The 26,943-nt window shown below is 39.2% G+C and overlaps 1 protein-coding gene across 4 annotated transcripts in view; it reads left to right on the top strand.

The window, feature by feature from the left end:
- Positions 1-26,943, top strand: part of prkdc (protein kinase, DNA-activated, catalytic subunit) — a 77,797-nt gene that overhangs the window by 23,950 nt on the left and 26,904 nt on the right. For all 4 annotated transcript variants that reach the window (XM_054766435.1, XM_054766436.1, XM_054766437.1 and 1 more), the window contains exons 37-71: positions 57-245; positions 372-476; positions 1,785-1,952; positions 2,173-2,300; positions 2,566-2,773; positions 2,855-3,033; positions 3,111-3,279; positions 3,383-3,448; positions 3,583-3,646; positions 4,005-4,153; positions 4,260-4,400; positions 5,944-6,063; positions 6,473-6,613; positions 6,747-6,898; positions 9,311-9,442; positions 10,049-10,160; positions 11,418-11,542; positions 11,650-11,799; positions 11,886-12,059; positions 13,050-13,148; positions 14,721-14,931; positions 15,692-15,866; positions 15,959-16,156; positions 16,245-16,357; positions 17,861-17,992; positions 18,076-18,255; positions 18,455-18,663; positions 19,979-20,117; positions 20,229-20,405; positions 21,769-21,993; positions 22,066-22,174; positions 22,274-22,376; positions 22,464-22,626; positions 22,717-22,891; positions 24,580-24,773. In XM_054766435.1, coding sequence (XP_054622410.1) covers positions 57-245; positions 372-476; positions 1,785-1,952; positions 2,173-2,300; positions 2,566-2,773; positions 2,855-3,033; positions 3,111-3,279; positions 3,383-3,448; positions 3,583-3,646; positions 4,005-4,153; positions 4,260-4,400; positions 5,944-6,063; positions 6,473-6,613; positions 6,747-6,898; positions 9,311-9,442; positions 10,049-10,160; positions 11,418-11,542; positions 11,650-11,799; positions 11,886-12,059; positions 13,050-13,148; positions 14,721-14,931; positions 15,692-15,866; positions 15,959-16,156; positions 16,245-16,357; positions 17,861-17,992; positions 18,076-18,255; positions 18,455-18,663; positions 19,979-20,117; positions 20,229-20,405; positions 21,769-21,993; positions 22,066-22,174; positions 22,274-22,376; positions 22,464-22,626; positions 22,717-22,891; positions 24,580-24,773 — 5,274 coding nt within the window. The remainder of the gene's footprint in view (positions 1-56; positions 246-371; positions 477-1,784; positions 1,953-2,172; positions 2,301-2,565; positions 2,774-2,854; positions 3,034-3,110; positions 3,280-3,382; positions 3,449-3,582; positions 3,647-4,004; positions 4,154-4,259; positions 4,401-5,943; positions 6,064-6,472; positions 6,614-6,746; positions 6,899-9,310; positions 9,443-10,048; positions 10,161-11,417; positions 11,543-11,649; positions 11,800-11,885; positions 12,060-13,049; positions 13,149-14,720; positions 14,932-15,691; positions 15,867-15,958; positions 16,157-16,244; positions 16,358-17,860; positions 17,993-18,075; positions 18,256-18,454; positions 18,664-19,978; positions 20,118-20,228; positions 20,406-21,768; positions 21,994-22,065; positions 22,175-22,273; positions 22,377-22,463; positions 22,627-22,716; positions 22,892-24,579; positions 24,774-26,943) is intronic.

Raw genomic sequence — 26,943 nt, 5'->3', positions numbered from 1 at the left:
AATGACACAAAAATATCTGTAAATGGTCGTGGCCGTCTTGTTTTTTTTTTTCTCAGGTCAGTGTGTTGCTGAATGGCATTCTGGACCACAGTTTTCGAGAGCGCTCATTGCGGAAAACTCGGGGAAAACAGCTGGTGGAAGAGGTGCTCCGAAGATGGAACAGCCTGCAGTCATGGTGGAGTGGACACGCTTCAAATGCCGATAGCAAAACTGCCACGCTGCTGTTGCTCTCTAAGCTCCTACAGGTGCTGTGATGCTTTTTTCTAATCAGTGGTACGCATCTTGGTACTGTTAAGTGATGTGCTAAATATTAACGATATAGTTACACATTTTACACTTCCAATATTTCTTCATCATGATATATTTTTCAGATTGACTCATCTGTGTGCTCTGACATCAACCATGAGGGTTTTAAACCGGTGTTTTCCACGTTTACTTTGCTGCTTGTCGACATGAGCCTACCGTTGAACCTGAAGGTACAACTTTGGCACAGTTAAGCCATGTTTCCACTAGCTGGTACACTTCCGTTTGGTATGGAATGGTAATTCTGGCTTGCATTTGCAATTTTAAATGCCGTCATTATGTGTAAACACTCACACAGTAGTAAGGCAGGACAGTTTTCTTGGTTAAAACACACACACCATGATCAGTGCTTATGTTTTAAATAAATCAGTTCATTATTATTTTTGTCATTATTGTTATTATTATTATTATTATTATTATTATTATTATTATTATTATTATTATTATTAGACTCATTGTCTTGTTGTCCATGAAAGAAACTACTAATAGTTTCTTTCTGCTGTTCTTCATAGGAGGTCCCAAAAAGACAGTAGACTGGGGACTTTCTTAATAGAAATGAATAAAAAGAATGAAAATAATCAAAGTCTCAAACATGGCACCTCACTCACTCTACAGTACTTTTATGCACGTAGCCAACTCATCCTGGCTGTTGAGGGCTGCTGGGGTACAGGCAGAGTGAGAAGCAAGTGTCTGCCTTCATGTCAATGATAGTGTAGCGTTTTCCTTTAAATAATAATTGTAAAGTCTTATACAGTCATCTTTGAGTTGTGTGGCTTCACTCTGTCACAATTTTTCCAAAATATATGAATAAATCATGCTGTTTGGTGGTTGAATAGCAAAAGTTTTATGTAATTTTTGCCTAAATCAAGCATTTCCAAGCATAAAAATATGAACTGCAATACAAATATAAGTCATTCAGAAGACGTACTCTAAGATGTTGTGATATGTAGTAATCTACACTGGCCACTAGGTGTCAGTACGGTTACTGTAATGTTCGGTGAGACACACAAGCACCAGTCTTGATCGTCGGAATACCAGGCTTTCATTGCAGGTTTAAATGATCTCACAACAGGCACAATATCGCTAACATGGGCTACTGTTGCAGACGTAACCCATGCCAAGCTAAAACTCAACTCTGGAACCCCCCACCCACTCAGCCCCCCTATCACCAGAGGTGACTGTAGCGGTGACTAGTGGTGTCTAGAGGGCTTTTAATGTTAAAGAATATTTAGAAGGTTGTAAACAGGTTTTCTATGCTCCTAACAGCAAAAATGTTCAATTTATAAATAAGGATTCCTACTTAGCGGAAATGAAATCAGCACGGTCTGGTCTGGAACCAATTATCTGCGATATACAAGGGATTACTGTACTGCAACTGAGTACAGTTCCAGTTGAAAATGGCCGTGTTTCTTCAAATGACATTTTGTATCTACAGCCACCCCCACACCCAACTTTCTCAATCTTTGTCCTCATCTGTCTAGAGCCAAGCCTTGCTGGTGTTGCCCTTCTTCACATCCATCCCAGAGGAGCCCCTGGCAGAGCTGCAGAGAGCGCTTGAATCCCTGGTGGCCTCCCACTTTCCTATGCAGTCCGATGAATTTGCAAAGGGCTCTCTTCACCGCAACAACTACATGGACTGTATTAGGAAGGTGAATGTGGCGCTTATACCACAGCTATGGAAGAAAAACAACCTTTATTGCCTCGACCATAGGGGGAATTCAATGCACACTTGTATTTGTACATTCATTTAATGTGGGGAATAATAATGCATCAAGGCAGATAAACACAGAAGTCGATATCGCTACATACAAACACATTTGCTGGTATTAAGAACTAATTCTAATTTACATGAAATAATCTCTGTTGTAGCTGCTGGATGCCTTGGAGCTTTCCCAGAGCCCGCTTCTGCTCAAACTGCTGGCTGGGATTTTGTGTCGAGACAGAAAGCACATCATGGAGGAACAATTTCAAACCTGCTTCCAAAGAATTTCTAAACGGTCAGTGAAGTTGATGTTCACTTGTACAATTGCTACTACTTTGTACAAATGGTAAACTTCACACTATTTAATCAGATACATTTTCATTGTAAATACAGTGGAACACGTTTATGTGGACACCCCTTGGACTGGGTTTCGCATACAAAAACGGATTCCACTGTATAATGAATTTATACATTGACTATCATAATCCAGAATATTATGGGTGTTTTTTTTTTTTTTTTTTTTTTTTTTTTTTAAATCTCCTCTACTTGTGTGTGTTTAGGCCAAGCAGTGAGCGACAGCTCCAACTACTCTCTACGGTTTATCAGGTGATCCAGCAGGGTGATGTGCCAAGGAGCTGCGTGCTTCAGGCTATGATGGAGAGAGTTCTGCTGCCTCTCGCCTCTCACTGTAGCACCAAGACCCTCGTTGACTTCTTTGTGGCAAATGTTACCGAGATAATGGCATCGTTACTCACTCGTTTCACCAAGGTTTGTCTCTGCTCTTACATGCAGCTTGTTTTACCTGTAAGTAAAGTAAACGGTAAAATCTGTATCACCTTTTCTTTGTAGTCAAGTGAATCGTCATTTGAGATGCAGCTGTTGAAGAAGAACGGCTGCTGCAAGCTGATGGAGCTCCTATATTCTCGGCTTCCCAAAGAGGAAGTTTATTCCAAGGAATCTCCCATCAATATGGCCTATTGTTGTTCAGACAAAACGGAGGGGAATGAACTGTCAAAGGCATTGATCAAGTAAGACCTCCCCGAACGCCCCTAGATGAAGATCTCCTGGGATTTTATAATATTTTCCCGCTAAATGTTTCCTTCAGGTTCTGTTTTGAAGCATTTACTGAGAACATGACTGGCGAGACTCAGCTCCTCGAGCTCAGGAGACAATACCACTGTGCTGCGTACAACTGCGCCATTGCCATCATCAGCTGCAGCTTCAATGAGCCCAAATTCTATTATGGCTTCCTCTTCAGTGACAAACCAGAGAAGGTATGGAGAAGACTTGGGTAAAATAATCCGAATATGTTGTTTTGTTCTGTGATTCCTACAAGGAGAGAGGTCGTCTTTGCTTCTTTTTTTTTGTCTTTCCCAGAACCAGTTCATTTTGGAAAATATCATTGATGTTGAAAGGACCTACAACTTTCCAGTTGTCATTGAGGTATGTCCAACAATTTGGGATTTAGAATTACTTTTGGTTTCAATTTTGGTTATTTTGAGGTGTCTGCATAAGCGGTAAACTGATTCCACCGTACTATCAAACAATTTCATCCTTTGTGTCCTCGTCATTGGCAGGTCCCTCTTGAGAGAAAGAAACAGTATACTATGATTCGACAAGAAGCGAGCGAGGAGAGTGGAGGTATTTTGCTGCAACAAAATCATTTTTGTTACTAGACTGTTTATTCTCCTCATCGCTGCCATGTGTTCAAACGTAGTTTTTTTTTTTGGGTCACATTTTACAATAAGGTACACAAAAATACAGTAGTTACTGAGGAACTAATGACTAAGGCGCATACATTTAGACTAGTTACTGAGGAACTAATGAGTAGTGAATAAGGTTGGGTAGGTTCGTTCCTCATTAACTACTTATAATTTTGTGTACCTTTTATTGTAAAGTGTTGTTTTATTTTTGTTGTTGTTGTTGTTGTTGTTGTTTTTTTAAGCATAACCTTCATGGTATCTGAAAGGACTTTTATGTGTCTGTGTGGTGTCCAAAGAGGCGCCAGTATATTTGTCCTCCCAGTCTTACATGGCGGACAGCAGTCTGAGTGAGGAGATGAGTCAGTTTGATTTCTCCACTGGCGTTCAAAGCTTTTCCTACAGCTCCCAGAAGCCTGAAGGAAGGAGACGCACCCTAACAAAGACGGTGAGTTGTGCGTTTACTGCACAAAGCCTACCATGTTTGGTTGTCCCATATACGTACTATACTTATTATATATCTTACTTCCTTTTATGGATATTTGGGCATGTAGCAGACAGATGAGTCCGCTTCCTCCCTAGATGTGACAGTGGACCTGGAAATGGATGAGTTAAATCAGCACGAATGCATGGCAACCATGACAGCTCTCATTGGTCACATGCAAAGGAGCAAGATAACTCCCAAAATTGAACAGGTCAGAGAGCTTTTTGCATATTATTTTGTATTCTATTTGCTGGTGGACATAGGGATTGATACTTTCATCAGGGTGTCCCACAGGACTGCAGTCTCTGTGGTGGGCTGAGGGGAGTAGAGGGTGTCTTCTAATTTCCATTATTGGCCACAGCACGTGTGCCCTAATTTGTAAACATGCATAACACATACACACCTGATCAAAATTTTAAGACCAGTTGAAAAATTGCAAGAATTTACATTTTGCATTGTTAAATCTGCAAAAAAATAGAAAATGGGAGTGCGACAAAAAAAATTTGAGTAAGCAATCTATTGCGGACACGCATTAAAATGAATTAGGCTGTTCATCAGCTGATCAAAAGTTTAAGATCACAGCTAAAAAAAAAAAAACAGAAAGCCTCCTAAAATATAAATAAAATGTTGACAAAAGGAGTCAGTAGTGAGTAGCTGCACTATTCTTGTTAATCACTTCAAATATGAGTGCATGCTTGATGCCAGTGTTTCCAGGAGGCTAGTGGGAATCTTGCTCCAGGTGGTGAAGATGGCTTCACGAAGGGCATCCACTATCTGGAACTGATGTCCATTTTTGTAAACTTCCCTTGCCATCCATCCATCCTCAAATGTTCTCAGTTGGATTTAGATCAGGGAAACACGCAGGATGGTGCAAAAGAGTGAGCTTATTACTCTGGAAGAGGTCGCTTGTCAAGCGAACATTGTGAAGCTAGTCATTACCACACAGACAAGGGATGCCCCCTGCAACATCTCCTCATAGCCAGCTTCCGTTTGACAATCGGATCCGGCTCACAGCCGATGAAATATTTTTGGGTCTACCACTTGACATTTTTTGTTCCATAACCCTCAGGATCTTTGAAGACGTCTTAGTACGTCCAAGCTCAGCAGCAATGGCGCACTGCAAGAGGCCTTGCTTATGCAGCTCAACAATCCGACCGCACACAGAGAAAGCTTTTTTGCCTTTGCCATCAAGAGATTGTGACAGTATGAATACCTGACACAATTAAATTGAATCCTCATTTTGTGATCTCAAACGTGATCAGCTGATGAAAAGCCTATTTCAACCTAATGCTTGTTTGCGATAAAATGCTTACTCATAACATTTTTGTCTCACTCCCATTTCGTCTTTTTGCATTTTGAAGCTCTACTTGGAACCTCTTTAAGATCCAACAGTGCAAAATGTAAATTAACATTTTTCAACCTGAAAATTTTGATCAGGAGTGTACTATAATGTACACGATCATATACAACGCTCGGAACCTTACACACACGTATGCACAGTACCTGTATAAATCACACTGAATAGCTTCTTTTTGTGTATGTGACTGCATGTGCTCTGCTGAATCAAATCCAGTGTGTGTAGTGGTGTGTGTGCATGTGCGTGCGTGTGTGTGAGTGAGGAATAGCTCATAATAGACTTACATTACATTGGTATATGACCGGGGGGGGGGGGGGGGGGGGGGAGGAATGACTATATAGAGGAATATTAGAAAGTATGTCACGTTGAAAGCCTTTTTCCTGTGTTGATGAAACAGGGGATTGTGCCGAGTGAACTTCCTCCTTGGATGAAATTTCTTCATGGGAAACTGATGAATCCATCCACCCCCTTGAATATCAGACTCTTCATTTCAAAGCTGATCATCAACACAGAAGAGGTGAATATCAGTTTATGCGACTGCATCTTAGATGAGCTAAAATAAACAGTAGATCCCTACTATTTGAAAATATATATATATGCCTATTTTTGAAACTGTAAACCCTATTGTATGCCTCTCTGTTATTTATCACATTTTAAATGGAGTTTTACACATTAAGACAGTGTTTTACTTACAAAATGTGCAGTTGCACAACAACATATCCACTTAAAGCATCTTTCTGCTGGAAAATGTTGATTGAATTCACTTGCGAGACAACGACGCCTGCTGGGTTCATTGCTGCAGCACTGTCCACCCCCCTCGCAGATGGCACCATCAAACCACTTTCTATTTAAGTTACTAAAAAAAAACAAATTCAGCAATCCTGTTTACAGTACATGCTAATCTTTTGTATGCATTGAATGTACAGGTCTTTCGGCCGTATGCCAAGCACTGGCTGGGGCCGCTGCTGCAGCTCGTGTGTGGGCGCAATGGAGGAGAGGGGATTCATTTTATGGTTGTGGATATTGTGGTCACAGTCCTCTCTTGGACAAGCCTGGCAAGACCTAAGGTCGGACATGCGTTTATTTTTCAAGACTACTGTGTTGTAAAAAATAGTCTGACTTAATACTGATTTTTAGTGATGTGGAACTAATGTTTTTTTTCTTGAGCGCAGTAAAATACGACAATATTTGTTGTCTCAGGGGAACCCCAGAGATGAAGTGCTTGCCAACCGGCTGTTAGAGTTTCTGATGAAACACAGCTTTCACCCCAGGAGGTCCGTGTTTCGCCACAACCTGGAGATCATTCGCACTCTTGTCGAGTGTTGGAAAGACTCTCTGCATGTGCCACACAGGTAGTCCTTTAAACAGCTCCAAAGGAAACACCCAATTTTCTTGTTACAATGAAGTTTGTTTGGTTTTTTTTGTTTTTGTTTTTTGTTAGAAAATTCAGTCACAGTTGCACTCAAAATGGCAAGTCCTAGTTCACTGTGTTATTACTAAAAACTGTCTGCTTAAGTCAGGGGTGTCTAAACTTTTTCCAGCGAGGGCCACTTACTGAAAATTGAAAGGATTCAAGGGCTGTCACAGCTTTGTGATATAGGTGAAAGTGTATTATGAACTTTGCTCTTTGCTCTTTTTCTTCCCATTTTTGCTGTTTTTTTTTTTTTCATTTTCCAGATATTTCACCTTTCTTATTAAATAATCTTCCTCTTCCTTTTGTTTTTTTTCATATTTTTACGTTATTCCCACAATATTATGACTTTATTCCTAGAATGTTTTTATTTTGCGTTTTAGTTTTTATTCCTATAACATTTTCCCCAAATTAGAACTTTGTTTTGTTTGTTTCTCATATGACTTTAAAAAAATGTAATTAAATTAACTTGATGCTACTAAAATGACATTACAGTATTTTTCCTCATGGTATTCATAAAATTTTGACTTTTCTTGTCAGGATACAACTTTTTTTCTTAATAGTTTGACTTTATTCTTGTAAAATGACAGCTGTTTTCCTCCTCTTTAAATTGTCATAATTCTTTTTCTGGTAATAATGACTTTTTCCCCATAATATCTTGACTTGATTCTCGTAACAACCTTTTCCCAAACTTAATTTTCCAGAAAATTACAACTTTTATTTTGTTTTGTTTCTGATTTTATGACTTAAGGTTTCAACTTTAGGCTACTTAAATTACACTATTTTTAGAACATTTTTGTGTTAATATTTTGACTATATTATTGTATAATTATTTGCTGATTTTTCTTTTTTGCTATTGTTTTTTTTTTTTTTTCTTGTTAAATTAGTTTTAGAATGTGCCTCGGACCAATAATGAAACCGCCATGGGCTGCAAATGGCCTCCGGGCCGCACTGTGGACATCCCTGTCTTATGTCAACGTCAACAAACATGGTCGATCACTTTTGTCCACATAAAAGTTGCGAGCCAAATGAGTAATTTCTATGAAAAATGGGTCCGTTTATTTTGTCACGTGATGTAGTATTGTCAACTTCATCATTATTGCATAACTCCTGTCTAGTTAGACAGCATTAAATATTGCACACTGTGACTTCCTGTTCAATGCAAAGTCATTTTCAAAATTAAAGGGTGACCGTAATAACCTGGATTTTGAAAAAGTTTCGTCAGAGTAGTCAAGCCGTACAACAAAATTACTGTAGCAGGTCTGTGTGTTAATAATAGTTAAGACTCAGTCACGAAAGGAAGAAACTCATGTCAAAAATCTCTCTAGCCAAAGTCACAAAGCGGCTTCGGTCATGTCGACATTAGTCGGTTACTCCGAGGGGCGTCGAGATAAGCGGGTTTCACTCTATATACTGTATACAGTCATCCCTCGCCACATCCCGGTTCGAACTTCAGTTTCACTCCATCACGGTTCTTTGCAAATATATTATTTCATAAATCATACTGTTTAGTGGTTGAACACGTCTATTATTAGTCAAACGATATGCATATTTAAGCAAGGTTTACGTATTTCTGGTCTAAATTAAGCATTTTCAAGCATAAAAATGACTAAATGATCTACAATACATAAAGTATAAGAATCTGAAAACGCATTGGAAGACACATTGATGTGTAGTATTTTACACCGGTCACTAGATGTCAGTAATGTTACTGTAACAACCTGTTGGTGTTGCAATGGTGGTGTTCTAACAAAACACACTTCGTTGATGTTATTGGTGGATAAGGAGGAAGTGTTGTTCTGGGAGAGAGCAAGGAGGAGACAAGTGTGCGAACTGAATTGTGTTCTGCGTTCGAACTGAGCACTCCTATTGGCGTTAAGGTTGGAAATAAAACTTTAAAAGTCACAAGTCAGACTCGTCAGAACGCTACATTACATGAGCCACCGTAAAAAGTCCCGAAAGTAAAAAAACAAACAAACAAGGAACTCTTCTATTGCTAACATTTGAGTCTATATTATCTTATTTTCTATTATGTCTACTATATTGGATAATAGGAGTGTAAAGGTGACTATAGTGGTGTTATTTAATTTCTAGAGGGCTCTAATACTGTTAAAAACGGATTTAGGAGGTTGTAAATAGGTTTTCTGTGCTCTAAACTACTAAAATATTCCATTTATAAATCATTTATCCTACTTCGCAGAAATTCACTTATCAAGGGCGGGCCTGGAAGCAATTAACCGCAATAAATGAGGGATGACTAATTTGGATGTCGTTTGTACATAGCATTGTAGCTGCTTCTCTGTCGCAACATGACGTACTGTATTATGAACACATCTCTGCCCTCTCTTTTTAGTGTAATATACGAGCGCTTCTGTGGCACAGACCCGAACAGCAAAGACAACTCTGTTGGACTTCAGCTCCTAGGAATCATCCTGGCCAATAACCTTCCCGCTTATGACGCCTCTTGTGGTATTGAGTATGGCAGGTAAGAAAAATTCTGTGCAGTCTATTATGACCACTTCTTTGTGTGTTTGCGTGTGTGCGTGCGCGCGCATAAAATTTCCAATGGGTTGACAAGCTCATTGTGAGTGTACTGATAGCTTGTGATTGGCTCCTGCCAAAGAAAGACCTACCATTTCCTCACTGACCCGCAAGCGTCACAGTATTTAAACGATGATTACTAGTTCTGAAGTAAAGGAAAAGATTAGAATTTAGCCATAAATTGGCCGCACTGCCAGATAAGCCGCAGGGTTCAAAGTTTAAGAAAAAAAGTGCCAGGTTATACAGCGGATTTGTCATTTTCTACACATTATAACCATAGTAACACACCTTATTATGCAATTTATCCAGACAATCACCAAACTTGTATTCTTTCCTCGCTGCTGTCTTGCATTTCTGTTTGAATATTGCCTTTTTATGTGTTGTGTATATAGTTACTGTCAATGTGCATGCATTTATTGTCATTTTGCCATGCCTGTCACCTCACAGTTAGTCACTTCTACCGGTGTTTGCCGCATTTTTAACAAACAACTGAAGAGAAAAGCCAGCATACTGGAATCTTTACATTGAGTATCTTTTCATGTCTTTACAGATACATCCAGTCTCTCACCAACAACCTTACCTTTGTAAGGTATAAAGACGTCTACTCAGCTGCTGCTGAAGTTATTGGCCTCATCCTGAAGAACATGACAGAAAGGGATAATGTATGAAACCTTGAGACAGCCTTTGTACAAAATATATTAATACAGTAATCCCTCGCTTATCACAGTTTCCGCAAAGTAGGATTTCTTATTTATAAATGAAATATTTTTCTAGTTGAAGTTTAGTACGATCTTCTACACACAGTTTAACATTATTTGACATGAAATGGCACCCTATAGTCACCTTGACACTCCTATTACACGATATAAGTCAATGTAATGAGTGACAGTAAGCCATTTAAGACATAAATAAAACACACGCTTTTGTGTGTTGTAATAAATGTGTTCCGGGCGTGTGGACAGGAAGTAACATCAGGGGTTCCAAGTTGAGTTTTTAGCTTGATTACGGCCACAGCAGTAGCCTGTTATTGTTGTTATTATTAGGATTATTATTATTAGGTTGAGGATTATAATTATTATTGTTGTTATTATGCTGTGCCTGTTGTGAGATAATTCAAACCTGCAATAAAAGGCTGTTGTTCCGGCAATCAATTCTGGTGCTTGTGTTACTAGTGACACAAAGTGACCAGTGTGGAATACGTTTCGTCAACGTCTTTTAATGCCTTATACTGTACAGTATTTGTATTTTAGTTAATCCCGCCATTTTTATGCTGATTTTAATTTTTATGCTTAAATTAGGCCAAGGATATGTAAAATGTACTTAAATATGTATATTTTTTGATGAAAAATAGGTGATAGTCAACCACAAAACGGCTCTCATTTAGTGATTAATTATTTTTGGAAAAACATGTCAGAGTGAGGGCGTTCGAACCGGAAAATGGACTGTATAGGGTTAGGACTGTATATACCAGGGTTGTCCAAACTCCAGCCTGGGGGCCATTTGTGGCCTTCCGCTTGTTTTCTTTTGGCCCACGGAACATTCTAGAAATGAAATTCAATCATTGAATTCAACATACAACAATGGGGGGGGCGAAAAGGTGTAATCATAGGTGTTAATACGCTTTGTCACCGATAACACAAAGCAGCCTTTGATTTTTCTATATGCTGCCTTCCTGGTTTATACAGTGGAACCTGTTTATGTTGACACCCCTCAGACTGGCTGATTGATGGATGTCGACATAAGCGGTTGTCAACATTCACCGAAACAGTAGCTGCCATTTCTTGCACATTTACTTGGAACTTTGACATAAGTGGGACTGACTTAACAGGTTCCACTGTCTATTGTATATACTGTATCTATATTTAATTCAGGGATGTAACCTATATATATATTTTTTTCCCTCAAAATTCTTCTTCCAGCATCACCAGGAACTTCTCAGTCTTGCTGCAAGTCAGATAACCAATCTGAAGAAAAAGGAAATGAATGACAAGTTCATAGTCTGCGTGAACAAAGTGTCAAAGCACTTTCCTCCTTTTATGGACAGGTGAATTTCTCGCATTGATTTATATATCACACACTTAGAGGCTTAGAATAGATTTAGGATAAAAAACGGTTCCGAAACTGTAAGCTTTCCTTGTTTGGTGTTTGCAGGTTTGTCAATCATGTGTTCTACCAACTCCCGAAGATGCACGGCTTGTTAAAAGTCAACTGTCTGGAGTGTGTGCTGAGTCGAGCTGACGTCATCCCAGACATTTTTTTGCAGCTCAAAACCACAGCCTTCATTCAGATGATGGGCCATCAGTACGTGTCAATCCGCTTTTTACGCTGCACAACATTAACTCAAGGGTGAATTGATCCAGTAACATGCGCACTGTACATGCATGCAGGGATGAAGCCATACAAAGAGTGTGTCTGGACATCGTCCACAAAATCCTTGCACGCCTCACTCCGCCTCAGCTGCAGGAGTTCCTTGGAACTGTGACGTCTTTTGTCGCCCACCCTTCACTGGTGTGCCGAGAGAGGATGTATGACATCCTCATGTGGGTCCAGGACAACTACAGGTAATGCAGTATTGTCAAATATTTGTATTTCATGGCACAAAATCATAGATCGAATTCAGGGGTGTCCAAAGTGTGGTCCGCGGCACATTGTAAAGGATTTAACTAGAAAACTAAAAAAAAAAATAATAATAAAAAAAGTAATTACTAGAATAAAGTCAAAATATCAAGAGGAAAAGTTGTAATCTAACAAAAAAAGGTCATAATTTTATGACAATAACATTATGAGGAAAATAACGTCATTTTAGTAGTATATAATATATATTTTTTTATTTTATTAGGTTGCGGGAAAAAGTTAAAATTTTACGAGAATAAAGTCAAAATATAATGGGAATAAAGTTTTAATTATGAGAGGAAAATTCACAAGAAAATAGTTGAACTAGTTTAAAAATGAAAAAAATAAAGCTGTAATTCTACGAATATAAAGTCAAAATATTAAGAAGTTGTATTCTAGCAAGGAAAAAAGTTGCAATTTTATGAGCATAAATTTGTCACGTGAGAAAAAATATTTTAGTGGCATAGAGTTGAAATATTTAAGAAAAAATATTTTTTATTAAAGTCATATTATGAGAAACAAAACAAAATAAAGTTGTCGTTTTGGGGAAAAGGTTGTAATATTACGACAATAAAGCCGCTATATTACCAAAAGATTATTTAAGAGGAAAGTTGAAATATTTGTTTAAAAAAATGGAGGTAAAATAGCCGAAGCTCATACTAAAATGACACTTTTTAAACCTATATCAGAAAGTTGAGATGCATTGTTTTTACGTAATAATGTCTTGGCATAATTTACAAAATATCAAAATAGCCCGGTCATTTTTCAGTACGAGGCCCTCGCTGGAAAACGTTTGGACACCCCTGATCTAATTTGACTCTCGGATCACAATTTCATCAGCCAAAAATAACGTATTAATAACATGTATAACAATATGTGTTCTTGAAATATGTAAGCATTGAGTTGTGTACATTTTTTACTATGTTGTTTTTCTCTAGTGATGAAGAAAGCATGACAGACACCACCTCACTGGAAGTTTTAAATGCAGCCAAAGAGACGCTACTTCAAGGATTGTCTGAAGACAACCAAGGCCTGCAGTAAGTGCCATCTGATGATAATCAGCACTTGGTAGAGCACACACGACCTCCAAAGTGGAAACGTTATGGGCTGCAGAAGATTCTTGGCAACTAACATTTTAAAACAATTGTATTCACGTTTTACATCTATAAGAGTGAACGCATATTTCTATTGAGTTAAAATAATAAAAATTAAATGATATCACTAGAAAAGCACTCGGGGAGCGCAGAACTACGCCAAGCGCCAGTTCCCCCCATATTGTGATTTACACCATAAATATTTATCCTGCATTTATTTTATGTACATATTTGAATTCCTTGACCAAGAAAACGTAGCATGGAAGGGTTGGAATGACTTAAGGAATGCTAACAATGCTAACATTAATATGCTAACACTTAGCATAATAGTGTTTGTAAAAGTGCCTACCTGTGAAAATGTGAAAAATGTTAGTATAATTATGCAAACACCTAGCATGATAGCAAGGGAAGTGTCTGCTTAAGTTCATATTCATGAAAATCATAAAAATGCTAGTATGCTCATGTTAGCATGCTTGCAATGCTAAAATGCTAATGTTAGTATGCTAACACCTAGCCTAATAGATTTTATGAAAATGGCCAAACATGCTACTATGCTAATGTTACCATGCTAGCAATGCTAACATGCTAATGTTAACATGCTAAAAGCTAGCATGATAGTGCTAAGTGTTCATATAAGTGTCTACACATAAAAATGGCTAAAAATGTTACTATGCTAATATTAGAATGCTAACAAGCTAGCATTATCATGTTACAGATAGCATGATAGTGGTAAGCGTTTAAATGTGTCTACCCATGAAAATAGCAAAAAAAATGCTAGTATGCTAATATTAGCATGCTAACAGTTCTAACATGCTAATGTTAGCATGCTAACACCTAGCATGATAGCGCAGTGTACCGTGAAGGCTAAATGTCCCGAACACGTGCTCTGACCATTTTTTTTGTGGAGGCAAATGCCGAAAACGGCCCTGTCTCGCAATGTTAAAAGAACCCTTTAAAAAAATTCCTGAATCCAGACTGTGATCCTCAAAATTTCCCCAAAATCAGTTCTTCCGTATCCCATTTCTGACAATTCTTGAAAATTTCATCCAAATCCATTCAGAACTTTTCAAGTTATTTTGAACACTAACAGGTAAACACCGGCAAAAACATAACCTCCGCGCTGCGCTTTGCTCTGCGCTTGACAGCTTGAATAATTTAAATAATATATATAATATTATTATTATTATTATTATTACAAAACTTTAGTGAAATTGCACTGCTGAATGTTTTCTAATAATTTGGTTATCTTTATTTAGTACCTTTTTATTTAGTTACATGCAAGGTGTGAAATAATAGCCTCTGAGTATAATGCACTGTAATTCTGCACTATTGTATCCTATTAATACTTCTATTAATCCTATGAATACCTCTTTGACAATGTCAGTCGGAACTGAGCAGTATCACGTTTGTTCAGGCTCACATTACAGTATAGACGGTTGTGCAGATACAACTGGGCCCAGTGAGTGTCTATATAAATGGGTTTTACAGTCATGTGTAATCTGCTATTCTTTTCAGGTTGTATGTTCGTAATTTCTGGAGCCAAGAGAAGCGCCTTCCAACCGCAACGCTGGAGCGAATGTTGACGGTGCTTCATTCACTCTACACCTGTAAAATTGAGAGGTGTTTCTTGAGCCTGGCAACCAATCTGTTGTTGGAAATGACCAGCCAGAGTCCTGATTTCAAACGAAACTTGTTTGAGTATCCTCTGTCGGAGTGCACCTTTCAGGTTTGTAAAGCAGATAAAAGATTGTGTCATGTTTTCTGTGAGATTGGCCCCCGGGATGCAGAGACAGAGATCGAATCACTTTAATGAACAGCTCATGTTCAGCGCAAGAAAAATAGAAGGTACAAGAATAGGTGCTAAAATACAACATCGTAATACAGTAGATTCCTGTTATTTTGGGGGGTTACTTTCTAAGACGAATGGCCAGAAATTGTGAATAATGGATGCACCCTAAAATGCCTTTTTTGATACTCTAAACCAGGGGTGGCCATTACGTCGATGGCGAGCTACCAGTCAATCGCGTAAACGTCACTTTGTCGTTGCCATATGACATCAGTGAGCTGGCATTAAGCTTCCCTCGCAGCGTTTCAAGCTGCACACGAAGATGCAACTTTCATCTTTATTATTGTGATTATGGATGAAGTAACTCTGCTATAATTAAAGCTATGTGTTCACTTGTAGCGGCTAGTTACGTAGAAAAAAAGTGTATTGTTTACTGGCTTTGCTTCGCGTCATGAACTCTACTACAGAAATCAGTGTTTTCTACACGTCCGCTTCTTAAACTATTATTTCATGATGACATTAAAAATGTGCCCATTGGTGAAACCTTTTTAATATGTTGCCTTGACTTTTGCTGCATTGTCTTTTGCATCATCATTTTAAATTCTTGTATATCGGTAATGTTTGATAGCAAATGCTAACTGGATGTAAATATATGAACTGTGTATTACATCGCAAATTTTTTTTTTTTTTTACACTGTAGGATTATCTAATTGATTCCAACTGGCGCTTCAGAAATACAGTGATGACTCCAATGTTTGTTGAAACCCAAATGTCTCAAGTTCCTCAAAGTATGGCGCCGTCCCAGTCAGGAGCCATGAGCGGGAAGCTGCGAGCTACTCAGACCACACTTGAGTTCACCCAAACCCAAACACCAGGTCCCCCTCACGAATCACTTGAAATGCTTTCACCTTTTTGGTTTAACAGGTCCATCTCTCTATCATTTACCTTCTATAAATGTGGTTTTCAGGCCGACGCTCGGCATATAACTGGCTGACTGGCAGCAGTGTGGACACACTTGCAGACTATACGGCGTCTGAGTCGTCATCATTGTTGGTGTTTGACAAGAAAGCAGCGAGGCCAAGTACAGCAAGACGACCAGTGGGTGAAGGCTTTGGCCGAGGGCGCCTCACTGCATCAACACACGAGGTGGACAGTAACACCAGAGGCAAGTCCACCTTATACTTAACTTCAAAAGGGTTAAGAATGCCACCCTGACTCTAAAATAGGGTATTTTTTGTGTCTTCTCTCAACAGACGAGAATGAGAAACGTCAAAAAATCCTTCAGTTAAGACGGCGATTTCTTAAGGACCAGGAGGAGAGCCTGATTTTTGCACAGAAGGAGGTCCAAAAACAAAAACGACTGAAGGTAATGAAGACACATTGATTCATCTGTTGTGGTAGGACAAAAATATTGATGCTGAAGTATGACGTTATCTGAGCCAATATAACATTTTTATATTTGAAAAAATATTTTCAGATGTGTTTTTACATTGTTTAATTTAAGCTATATTATGAATTATCAGTATTTTGTTATTATTATTATTACTATTAGAAATTGCACAAAGTTCTTTCCATGTACTTTTTCCTTCTTCACCTATACAGATATGAATATGTGGGTGTTTGATTCAATCGATTGATTTCACATTTGTGTTATTGTGACTAAGCACGCCGGCCAATCGATTGGTGCATGTTTGCACCGATTTTGCTATATGATGTAGATATTTTTATATATATATATATATATATATATATATATATATTTGAGAGAACTACTTCACGTACAGTTAAAGCAAGTTTGTATTGTTTCTTCTCAGTGTTTTTCAACAAAATAAGATTGGAGCATTGAATGTGTATGCTGTCAGATAGTACAAATATACCTGTGTGTGTGTATATCTGCATCAGCCAAAATCAGAATCGGTAGTTCAAGCTTTTAAAAGCTCGATGATCGGCCAGAAAATCTAATTGTGACACTTTGGGTGTTTCCCCTGGGTTTACAGTTTGTGTGTGGGTGTGGAGGGGCTCCTCGACAGTTGCATCTGGGGTGCGCATGGAGGTTGGAGGTGGGGATTGGGCTGATAATGGATATACCGATACAAACTAGGGACTTTTTCACTTCCCGTCTGATCCCCAGACATGAATCCCTAGACACCTCCCGGTACTATTCCGATACCGTAGAAACTGTTTGCGTTGACATTAGTATTATTGTAGCATCTAAAGACGCTATAAGAATAACGATGAGGTGGTGAGGCTTCATTGAACAAAACAGGTTCCTGTACGTCGCAACCACGCCAAAAAAAGTATCAGCGGATGTAGCTAGAAGAATACCAGCGATCATTTGCCGGTATTCTTCTTGCTACGTTTACAGGCACCATTGAAGCACAGACATGGACTGCAATTTTCTGCAGGTGTTATTGGAAATTTCTAATACGTGAATTACGCTGGTATCGGACCCCCCATCCCGAATACAAACACAGGCACCCATGCAGAGCGCAGCACAGTTACATTTTACAAACTTACATAATAAATAGACTCCAAATTAGTGCACAAAACCAAAATTGAGACATGTATTTGAGTTATAATGCAATTGCTCCTCTGCACGTGACCGAGAGCAAATGAAAAATTGTAAACGTGACCATGAAACTGTAAATACAATGAATAATATTAGGCTATTTAGAACAATGTATAGACCTATTCTATCTGAAAGGCTCCTTAAATTTCCGGAGGAGTGCCAGCTGCGGGTCGGGTCCTCTCTCTAATACAACAGTAGGGGAAACACTGACCTTTATTGTGGGCGAAATATGATAATTCAAATTGCTTCATTACATCACTAGTTTCTCAGGGGGTATTTATTCTCTCTGATGGTCTGCAGGAGCAAAAAGCTGATCAGAGGCTGCGAAAGGAGGCTCAGGTTACTCTGTATCGGAACTACAGAGTGGGAGACTTTCCAGATATCCAAATTCCTTGCAGTAATCTCATTGCCCCTCTTCAAGCAGTTGCACAGGTGACCCTGCCACTACAGTCCTATTCCAGCCTGTGGTAACTGCCACAATGTTATACATGCTGATCATGATTTTTCTTGTGTAGAGAGATCCAATTCTGGCCAAACAGTTGTTCAGCTCCCTATTTACCGGCATCCTTCAAGAAATGGAAATTCACAAAACCAGACAACAGGCAGCAGAAATAAAAGAGAACCTTCGATGCACCATGAACAAATTCCTGGCCAAGAGTACACTCTGCTTCCCGCCATTTATTTCATGTGTGCAGGTATGCCTCTCTGTAGCTATTTGTTTCTTGTATACAGTAGGTGCAAATTTTACTTTATCACTTATTTTCAGATGTGTCGACATCAATGTATGTGTAACTGGGAATTATTTCTATTTTTTTGTTATTCAGTAGCTACTCTGTGATTATTACTTTGCTGCGTCTGCACTTTTAATCATAAAACCAACGGGTTGTCCTGTAGGACATGTGCTACCAGCATCGAGACCTTCTTCACATCGATCCAGCACACATCAGCTCCACCAGCTGTGCGAGTCTCCAGCAGCCGTCAGGCATCCTGCTGTTGGAAGAAGGTTTGCTGCACCTTGGCATCCAGGATGAACCTCCTGCCAAAAGGCCACGTGTGCGCAAAGAAATCCCTCCGGACACCAACAAATGGGTCCACCTTGCAAGGTAACTGAAATCCAACACAATCCATTCCAGTATGCCGGTTCACCTCAAATTTGTTCATACATAAAATACATTTCCAGGGTCGAACTGGAAGTTTTCTCTCAGAGATATTAAATATATCATCGTCTAATTTGCATAACTGGCTAGCTAGCACCTAAGTGTTGTGGGCCGTCAAAAATAAATACATTTACTTCACACAGTGTGAAATATTTCTTCGTCATTTTTATGATCATAGCTTACAGCAAATAAAACCCCCAAATTCATAAAATCTCATAAAATGTGAAAAATTGTCAGTATATTAAACTACTGGCTGACACACGGCAAATAAAGTACAACTTCCTGAGCCTTTAATTGGTCCCTTACGAATTGAGCTCCTGAAATCAAGTAACTTTTGCACAATGTTTTCATGCACATCTTGACACTAGCATGTTAGCCATTGTCATCTTTGGAAATAGCATAAACCTACATGGCATGATGTAATGTCACTATAGAACTGCCGTAGCTTACAGTAAGTACTTGTCTTTCTAGGTGATAACATGCTAACTGTTAGCATTTTAGGCATTGTCCTCATTTTCAAATTCAATCTCAACTTTATTTGTAAAGCGCTAAAAAAAAAAACACCCACAGTGGAGAAAAGTGCGGTACAGAATAACAAGTAAAAGACGCCATAAATAAAAGGCACAGAAAACTAGGGGTGTCCCGTTCTGATATAGATATTGGACAGTGGGCCTATACATCGGCCTGCATCTAAAATCTCTGATATTGGCACTCCAATAAAAACTACACCCCACAAAGGGTCTGTTTTTACTGTTGTTGATTTTTGTTCTCTGTTTGATTAATATCATTTAACCAAGCCTTTTTAAACATTCCACACTACAAAATAAGTAAAAGGATGTATGATTCATGCTGATATCTGATTGATATCAGTATTGGCCGATATTCAAAGCTGCAATATCGGTATCAGGCCAGAAGTGGAAAAAGTTGTTTTGGGCAGAAAACATCACGAAAGGCAACAAGGTAGATCTAAAAACACCTAAAATAAGATTAAAAGACATAAATATGTGGATAAAAATGATAATAGCAAAAATATAACAAATTAAACTCCTGAAATCAAATAACTTGTGCACGACGTTGCAATTTATTGAGATACACCTGTATAGTCTCCATCTAGTAATCACTGGTACTTGGCATTAAAATATAAGTATTACGAAAGCCATTTTTAACATATTTTGTAACACCACTACTAAAGATTGTATGAATTCATTTGCTTTTTCTTGTCAGAAAAAGATCAGATTTTCTACTTCTGTTTGTCCTCCAGGCTTTACAGAGCTTTGGAGGATTATGATGTTGTTCGGGGTATCTTTGCTGGTAAAGTCGGGACCAAGTCGGTCACCTGTGCTGCACTGCAAGCTGAAGCCAGCACTGACTTTGCTGAAGCTGCCAAACTCTACAATGAGGTACTGTATGGAAGCCCTGCTGTTTAATTGCAGCGCAATTAAAGTAGATTTGCTCCAGTGTCAAACTGACAAGTCTTCCAATGATGACCTTTTCTCCAACACTCCATCCAGGCTCTTAACACTAAGCACTGGACTGACGGTGAGCCCACTGAGTCTGAGAAGGACTTCTGGGAAATAGCTGCAATGGAGGCCTACAGCCATATGAATGACTGGAAATCGGTGCAGTACTGTTCCACGGTGAACATCGATGAAAACCTTCAAAACATGTGGCTGGAACCCCTCTACCAGGTAAATGGACTGACATTTTACCTTTTTAGCAAGGAAGAGTTCTTGGTCTGTTGTGAGTAAAAGCAGACATCCAGCTGATTTTAATAAGTTATACCTCCTTTCTTGCCATGTACATTAAGTATACCCAATAAGTCTTTCCCCTTTTAGTTTAATTGTCTTTATAGCACCAGAACACAACACTAGTAATTTAAGGATGCCTTTCATATAGAACAGGTCTGTACATTGTTCATATATGAAACAAACTACATATTATCTTATTTGTGTATTTGCATGACGACTTGTTATCCGGTCAACACTATTCTACACTAGTCAGTAGGTGTCAGGAACAGACAAGCACCAGACTTGATCACCAGAACAACAGGCTTTTATTTCAGGTTTGACTTATCTCAGAACAGGCACAATAATTCCTTCATCGGGGTGTAACGATTCGTTTTAATGTTGATTCGTATCACGATTCGTGGTTGCCAATAAGATTCAAGGGCGATGTTGGTTCATTTATAACGATACCATCTGAAACGTAGCCCAAAATTCAACCAGTGTGACTGTGAAATAAATACCTGGATGCTGGACAGCACAGGTGAAGTTTCCTAGATGCCATTATCAATGAGTAGCAAAAATTAGTTGAAAATGCAATACGAAATCAGGATGAACAGAGGTTGGTATAGCTTGCCATGATTATTTACTTTAAATCCTGCGCTGTGCAACCAAAGGTAAGAGACATTATACAAATTCCTCCTCACTGGTATGGTATCTTTAAGTGTTGAAACTTTCTCACCTGATCATAGCATCCATTTGAAAGAACCTTTTGCCGCTGAGAGGGTTGGTATGGGTCCTCCGTCATGATGACGCGCTTAACAAAGACACTGAACAGGATAGTATCGATTCAATCGATTGATTACCTTTTAAACGATGTTAGATCGATATGTCATCAGGAATGGAAATGTGATGAACACAGATCAATGTAGTTGAATCATCGACACATAAATCGATCCATCCATGTCGTGAATGAATCGTTTTTTTTCTCATTATACTATTTTAGGTAATACAAGTGTAAAGGTGACTATATGGGTGTTATTTCATATTTAGAGGGCTCTAATGTTAAACATTTAGAAGGTTTTCTCTGCTCTGACTGCACAAATATTCCATTTATAATTAAGGAATCCTACTTTGCAGAAATTCACTTATCACGGTCGAGTCTGGAACCAATTAATTGCGACAAGCGAGTGATTACTGTATAATGACAAAGGTTTTATACAAGTGCAAATCTTTCTTCCAGTAGCTAACAATTTTTTAAAAATGAAATGGTTGCATTTTGTTTGTCGTCGTGTTAGAATCCAGGTTAATACCACCTGCTTTGTTTTAGGACATGTACCTGCCGCACATGATCCGAAGCATGCTCAAGCAGCTGCAGCTGGGTGAAAGGAACCAAAGTCTTCTCAGCTTCATCGACCAAGCCATGATGGTGGAGGAGCGCAAAAAGCTGCTGGAGAGCCATTACAGCCAAGAGCTCAGCTTACTGTACATCCTGCAGGAGGACTACGACCGTGCTAAATACTACACCAACTCCGCCATGCAGCTCTTTATGGAGGTCTTTCAAGATGCAAAGAAACACTCCTGATGATTGCACTGATTTGACTTCTTCTCTTACTCCTCCTCCTAGAGTTACTCAAGTGTGGATACGTTACTTACTCAAAGCCGTCTAACCATCCTGCAGTCAGTGCAGGCCTTGACAGAAATCCAGGACTTCCTGCAGTTCATCAGAGGAGAAGGTTAGAAGGTGTCAAGTATGGGTCGATGTCACTCCGAGCTGCGTCGACACAGGGAGGTTGCACCGTGCATACATAACGAACGTTTCATGTGTGCATTAGTGTCTGTGACATCCCTCAAGCGGCTCATGAGTTTATGGACTGAACGCTATCCTGATGCGAAAGTGGATCCAATGAACGTGTGGGATGATATCATTACATCACGGTGAGGAGCAAAAAAGGTTTCAGATCAATTAACATCATGCAATTTCAAAATGAGACAACTTCTTACTATTTGATCTGTCCTGGCCAGATGTTTCTTCCTGGACAAAATCAGAGAAAAGCTCCAAAGCCACGGCGACACAGATACCATGGAGGTGGATGGCGCTGAAGACCACACAGTGGACCTGGACATGTTGGTAAACAACTGCAAGTTCAGCATGAAGCTGCACATGGCTGATAGCGCGAGGAAGCAGGTGCACTGCCGCACACTGATGATGATGATGATGTTGATGCTTCCACATGTCCGCCCTCATTGTAACGTGGAACATTTATCTTGCTTTCAGAATAACTTTTCTGTTGCCGCCAAGCTGCTGAAGGAGCTTCACCGAGATGCCAAAACAAAGAGAAAGTGGTTACTGGAGTGGGTCCACAGTTTTAGCCGTTACAGCCATAAACGCAGCCAATCCCAGGGCCCGTTGGAGCAGCTGGGTATCATGCTGAAGACCGTTCCACTTCTGGGTAAGCGAGTGTAAATTAGGTCGCCCTAACTCTTTTCAGTTGAGTACCCCCATTATGAATGTGGTTTCCTCGGGATCCAGTCACGGCGAGTTAAGCTGATGCCACAGAGCTCAATTTTGGTCTCATCTGACCACATCGTTCTGCCGGGTCACTCAAGAACACACTATAATGGGACTGTCTGTGAATGTAGCTTGTTCTGACAACTCCGTACAGCAGGTGGCGATATATGCATCGTAACTACGCTTCTTAACATACCTCATATGGATCTTTTCCACCGGAGAATAAAAAGAGGTACGGGGAGGCATCAGTGTCGCCAACTTTACGGCTGTCGTTATATTGAGCAAGTATTCAAAAGACACTTTAAAAAAATGAAATAAAAAATCGAAATAACTTTTCTGGTGTTATTGGAGACTCTTGACATGAAAGTACGGTAAGCATCGTTCTTCTCAACGAACAATGGGCTTTCCTGTGGGGGTTTCTCCTATTTAAAGGAAAACTTTTTTTTTTATTTTACCCATTATCCACAATCCTTGTGCGAGACATGAACACATCTTTCTCTTTTCTGTGAGTTAAAGATCTAAAAAAAAAAGGTTAAAAAAAGACCTAGATAAGAATGTAATGGGGAAACACATATTCTGTCTATAAAGCCTTCTGAAAAAAGCGGCAACAAAGCTTTATTTGCATATAATGTGACGTACATATTAAACAAGTTACAGCAATGTTGTTGTTGTTATTATTATGAACATAGTTACGTCAATCAAACTGTTACTGGTGTATTGACGCCTTTTCACACCACACCGGCTAGATAGATACTTAATCATCACCATACACTCACCCACAGCGCATCACAACACCTCAGGCGACTGCCGAGGAGTAAAGCTACATATTGGAGCTGCTGCTGTTTTTTATTTTTGAGTTTGGGAAAGCAGAAGCAGTTGAGAAGCGTTATTGCTACATGTACGCGTTCATTTCTATGTTGCTATGTGAAATCAATGCGCCCAGGAAGGAAGTTCCAGTACTGCTTAAAAGGACCAAAATATGACAAAATAGTGTAAGTATAACATGTTATCATGAATGTACCTGTTACTAAATGGTTACAGCATGTATATAAAGCCATAAAACCTTGTTGGAGGTGTTTTAATAGCCTTTGTAGGCAGAATAGGTGTATTCCATTACGTATTTTTTATATCTTTAGAACACACAGAAAAGAGACTTGTGTTCCTGTCTCACATAAGGATTTCGGCCACTGAAAATAAATATCCCAATGGTTAGTCATAATTAAGAGAGGAAAAAGTCGAAATTGAGCTAAAAAGTCTAAATTCTGACATAAAAAGTTGAAAGTGTGAGAGAGAAAAAGTAGAAATCTCGAGCTATAAAGTCATAACGAGAGTCCTAATTATCAGATAAAAAGTCCTAATTATCAGATAAAAAGTCAAAATTAGAAATTTTTAAATTGAGATACAAACTGGTTTGTATCTCAATTTTAATTAGGACTATTTATCTCGTCATTTTTACTGTTTATCTCCTAATTAGGAATTTCTTTTCTCATAATTATGACTTTATAATTTTTACTTTTTATTTCATAATTATGACTTCCCATTGGGATATATATTTTTTTCTGTCAGAGGCGGAAAGGGCCTTCCATAAGAATGTGATCCACATTCTGTAAAAATATTGTTTTCTTGCAGAGGACCTCCAGACTGACTGCCAAACTGCAACACCTGAAGTGTACAGACACCAGAAGATCCTCCAAGGAACATCTTTCCAAGTCATGGCCACGGCTGTCAGCAGAAGCCCTTCGGTTTTGGAAACGATTGACGCTGACAAAGCAGAGAAAGTTGTTCAACTTTCAAGAAGTGCTTGGCCTGTTCAGGATCTGAAGGTACATCTTTTAACCCATGAGAAACTGTCAGCAACACTTTAAATACAACACTTGAACTCATTAATTCCCTAAGCGATGTATAGGAAGCATTTTGGAGTGGTTGTCGTTAGTGATGTGCAATATCACTGATTTCCTTTCCGATACGATACTGAGTATCGGAGATACTGATACTTGGTACAATTACACCTAATGTGTCTGGAAATTTAAAAAAAAAACATATAGTGATGTAGCGGCGTGATTTACAGTATAGCCAAGCTACTACACAACACGACAAGTATCCATATTTTGATTTGAGTATTGATTTTGGTATCAGAGGTATCAATATTACAGTATCAATCTGCAGTTGTCATTGACTATCCCACCATATGTCTTCCCCAAAATGGCCGTGTGTCAGGTAAAGCTAGCGAGTTTCCAAAAGCCTATTTTATGCCATTAAAGGTAATTTTAAACCCGTGTAACAATTCTAAGGCTTTATTAAGGTGTCAAATATTACAATTCAACTGTTCTTACTATATTTCTTGATTGAATTCATATAAAACAATCTACGAAACATGTTGGTGTGTTTGTCATGTGCCAAGATACGGCTTCCCTGTCAGGTTCAAACACCAAACATTATGTCACCAACTGTGAAAGAAGACACAAAGACGTGAGTACAGTTTTACTTGCAAGGAGAGTGATCAGAGACTGCTCAGTTACAATCCTCCAACCCACTCTGAGTCAGCCTCTGTCTCGTTGCCCTTTTATTTTGCTTTGGGTATGCCCTAGTTACATGCAGTTTCAACCGCTAAAGGGAGGGAACATTCTTGGCGCCGGTTGAAACTGATTCTTCTGCTCACACTATCAACCAGAGACAGGGCGTCCTGTCTCCACTCTGCAAAGCAACTGATTCACACATCCTGCAGCGAGACGTCTGGCCTTGATACTTTACTGCTGCACACACACACATTTTATTCAGCACAGCAATTTGGATAATATTGTATAAAAAGCATAAATGTATGTACATTTTCCCAACATTTCCCTCCTGTTTATCCACATTGCTCATCTGAAAAGAGATCATTCAACAGTCACTTCCGAGGATTTTCGACTGCGAAATCATAAGGCAATGATCATGTGATAATTTAGGGGGTCGTGCGTCCCTCATAATCTCCTGGATCTGGGAAAAGATCAGGTATGTTAAAAGATGTTTCATTGTCAGAGTCCATTTTGTCGTCGTCCGATAGGATGACGTCGTCTTGTGGAAGGAGGGCGTACAGTTCCTGCAGGTTCAGCTGGATGGGTGTAATGGCATCAGATAGCATCTGGGTGCAACTACGTCTAATGATAGGAATACAAATACCTCCACATATTGCCAGAAGTACGACAAACGCCGCTATAGCCAATGCAATTGTCATCAGCAGTGGTTTCCACTTGCTGAAAAAGTCACCAAACCCAGACCATATAGAGGTATCTACCCCTGAATGCTCTTTCATCTTGACGTTGAGGGACCGAAGTCCGTCCAGGGCCCTGGTGAGGCTGCCATCGGAAGCCGTGTTGTTCGGGATGTACGTGCAGCACTGGTCACCAAAAAGGGCACAGACATGTCCTTCTTTTGCAAGTAACATGTCTAGAGCAATACGGTTCTGGAAGGCCATCAGTGATGTTGCTGACAATTGCTCATGAATAGCCTGAAAACCAGCATGAGTATAATTTCCTAACTTCTGCACATTATAGTGGATGTAATTGATTCTATCAACATTTTTATTTATTGTTATCCAAGGTAAAATTGATTCAAACCCAGCTGCTACCTGATGCACCAATTTATATTCGTCAGGAACGCCTCGTGGAATTCCTATGGCGTCGATGTAGGTGGGGTCATCTGAACTCCATTCCCTGGCAGCTCGCTTTGTATGATGCCATGAGCTTGGGATGACGGATGATAATATGGAGAAGAGTTCAGGCGCAGTCATCTTGTAAATGTTCACAGGTAAAATGAGTGTAATAGATGCACACAGTCCAGTAGTATTGTAGGGTAACCTGTCATAAATCATACTTCCTCCACACCACCACCAGATGTCACTACGAGATTGCGGCCTGAAATGTAGTTCAACAGTGGTAATATACATACACTGAGTATCATTAAGTGTACTAATTGATCTGCCCTCTCCAGTTCGATTAATACATGTGAAATTGG

Source organism: Dunckerocampus dactyliophorus, chromosome 21 (genome assembly GCF_027744805.1).
Source record: "Dunckerocampus dactyliophorus isolate RoL2022-P2 chromosome 21, RoL_Ddac_1.1, whole genome shotgun sequence".
NCBI classification, from domain to species: domain Eukaryota; kingdom Metazoa; phylum Chordata; class Actinopteri; order Syngnathiformes; family Syngnathidae; genus Dunckerocampus; species Dunckerocampus dactyliophorus.
The sequence above is the reverse complement of the archived record's forward strand: the minus strand, read 5'-3'. Positions and strand labels throughout refer to the sequence as shown.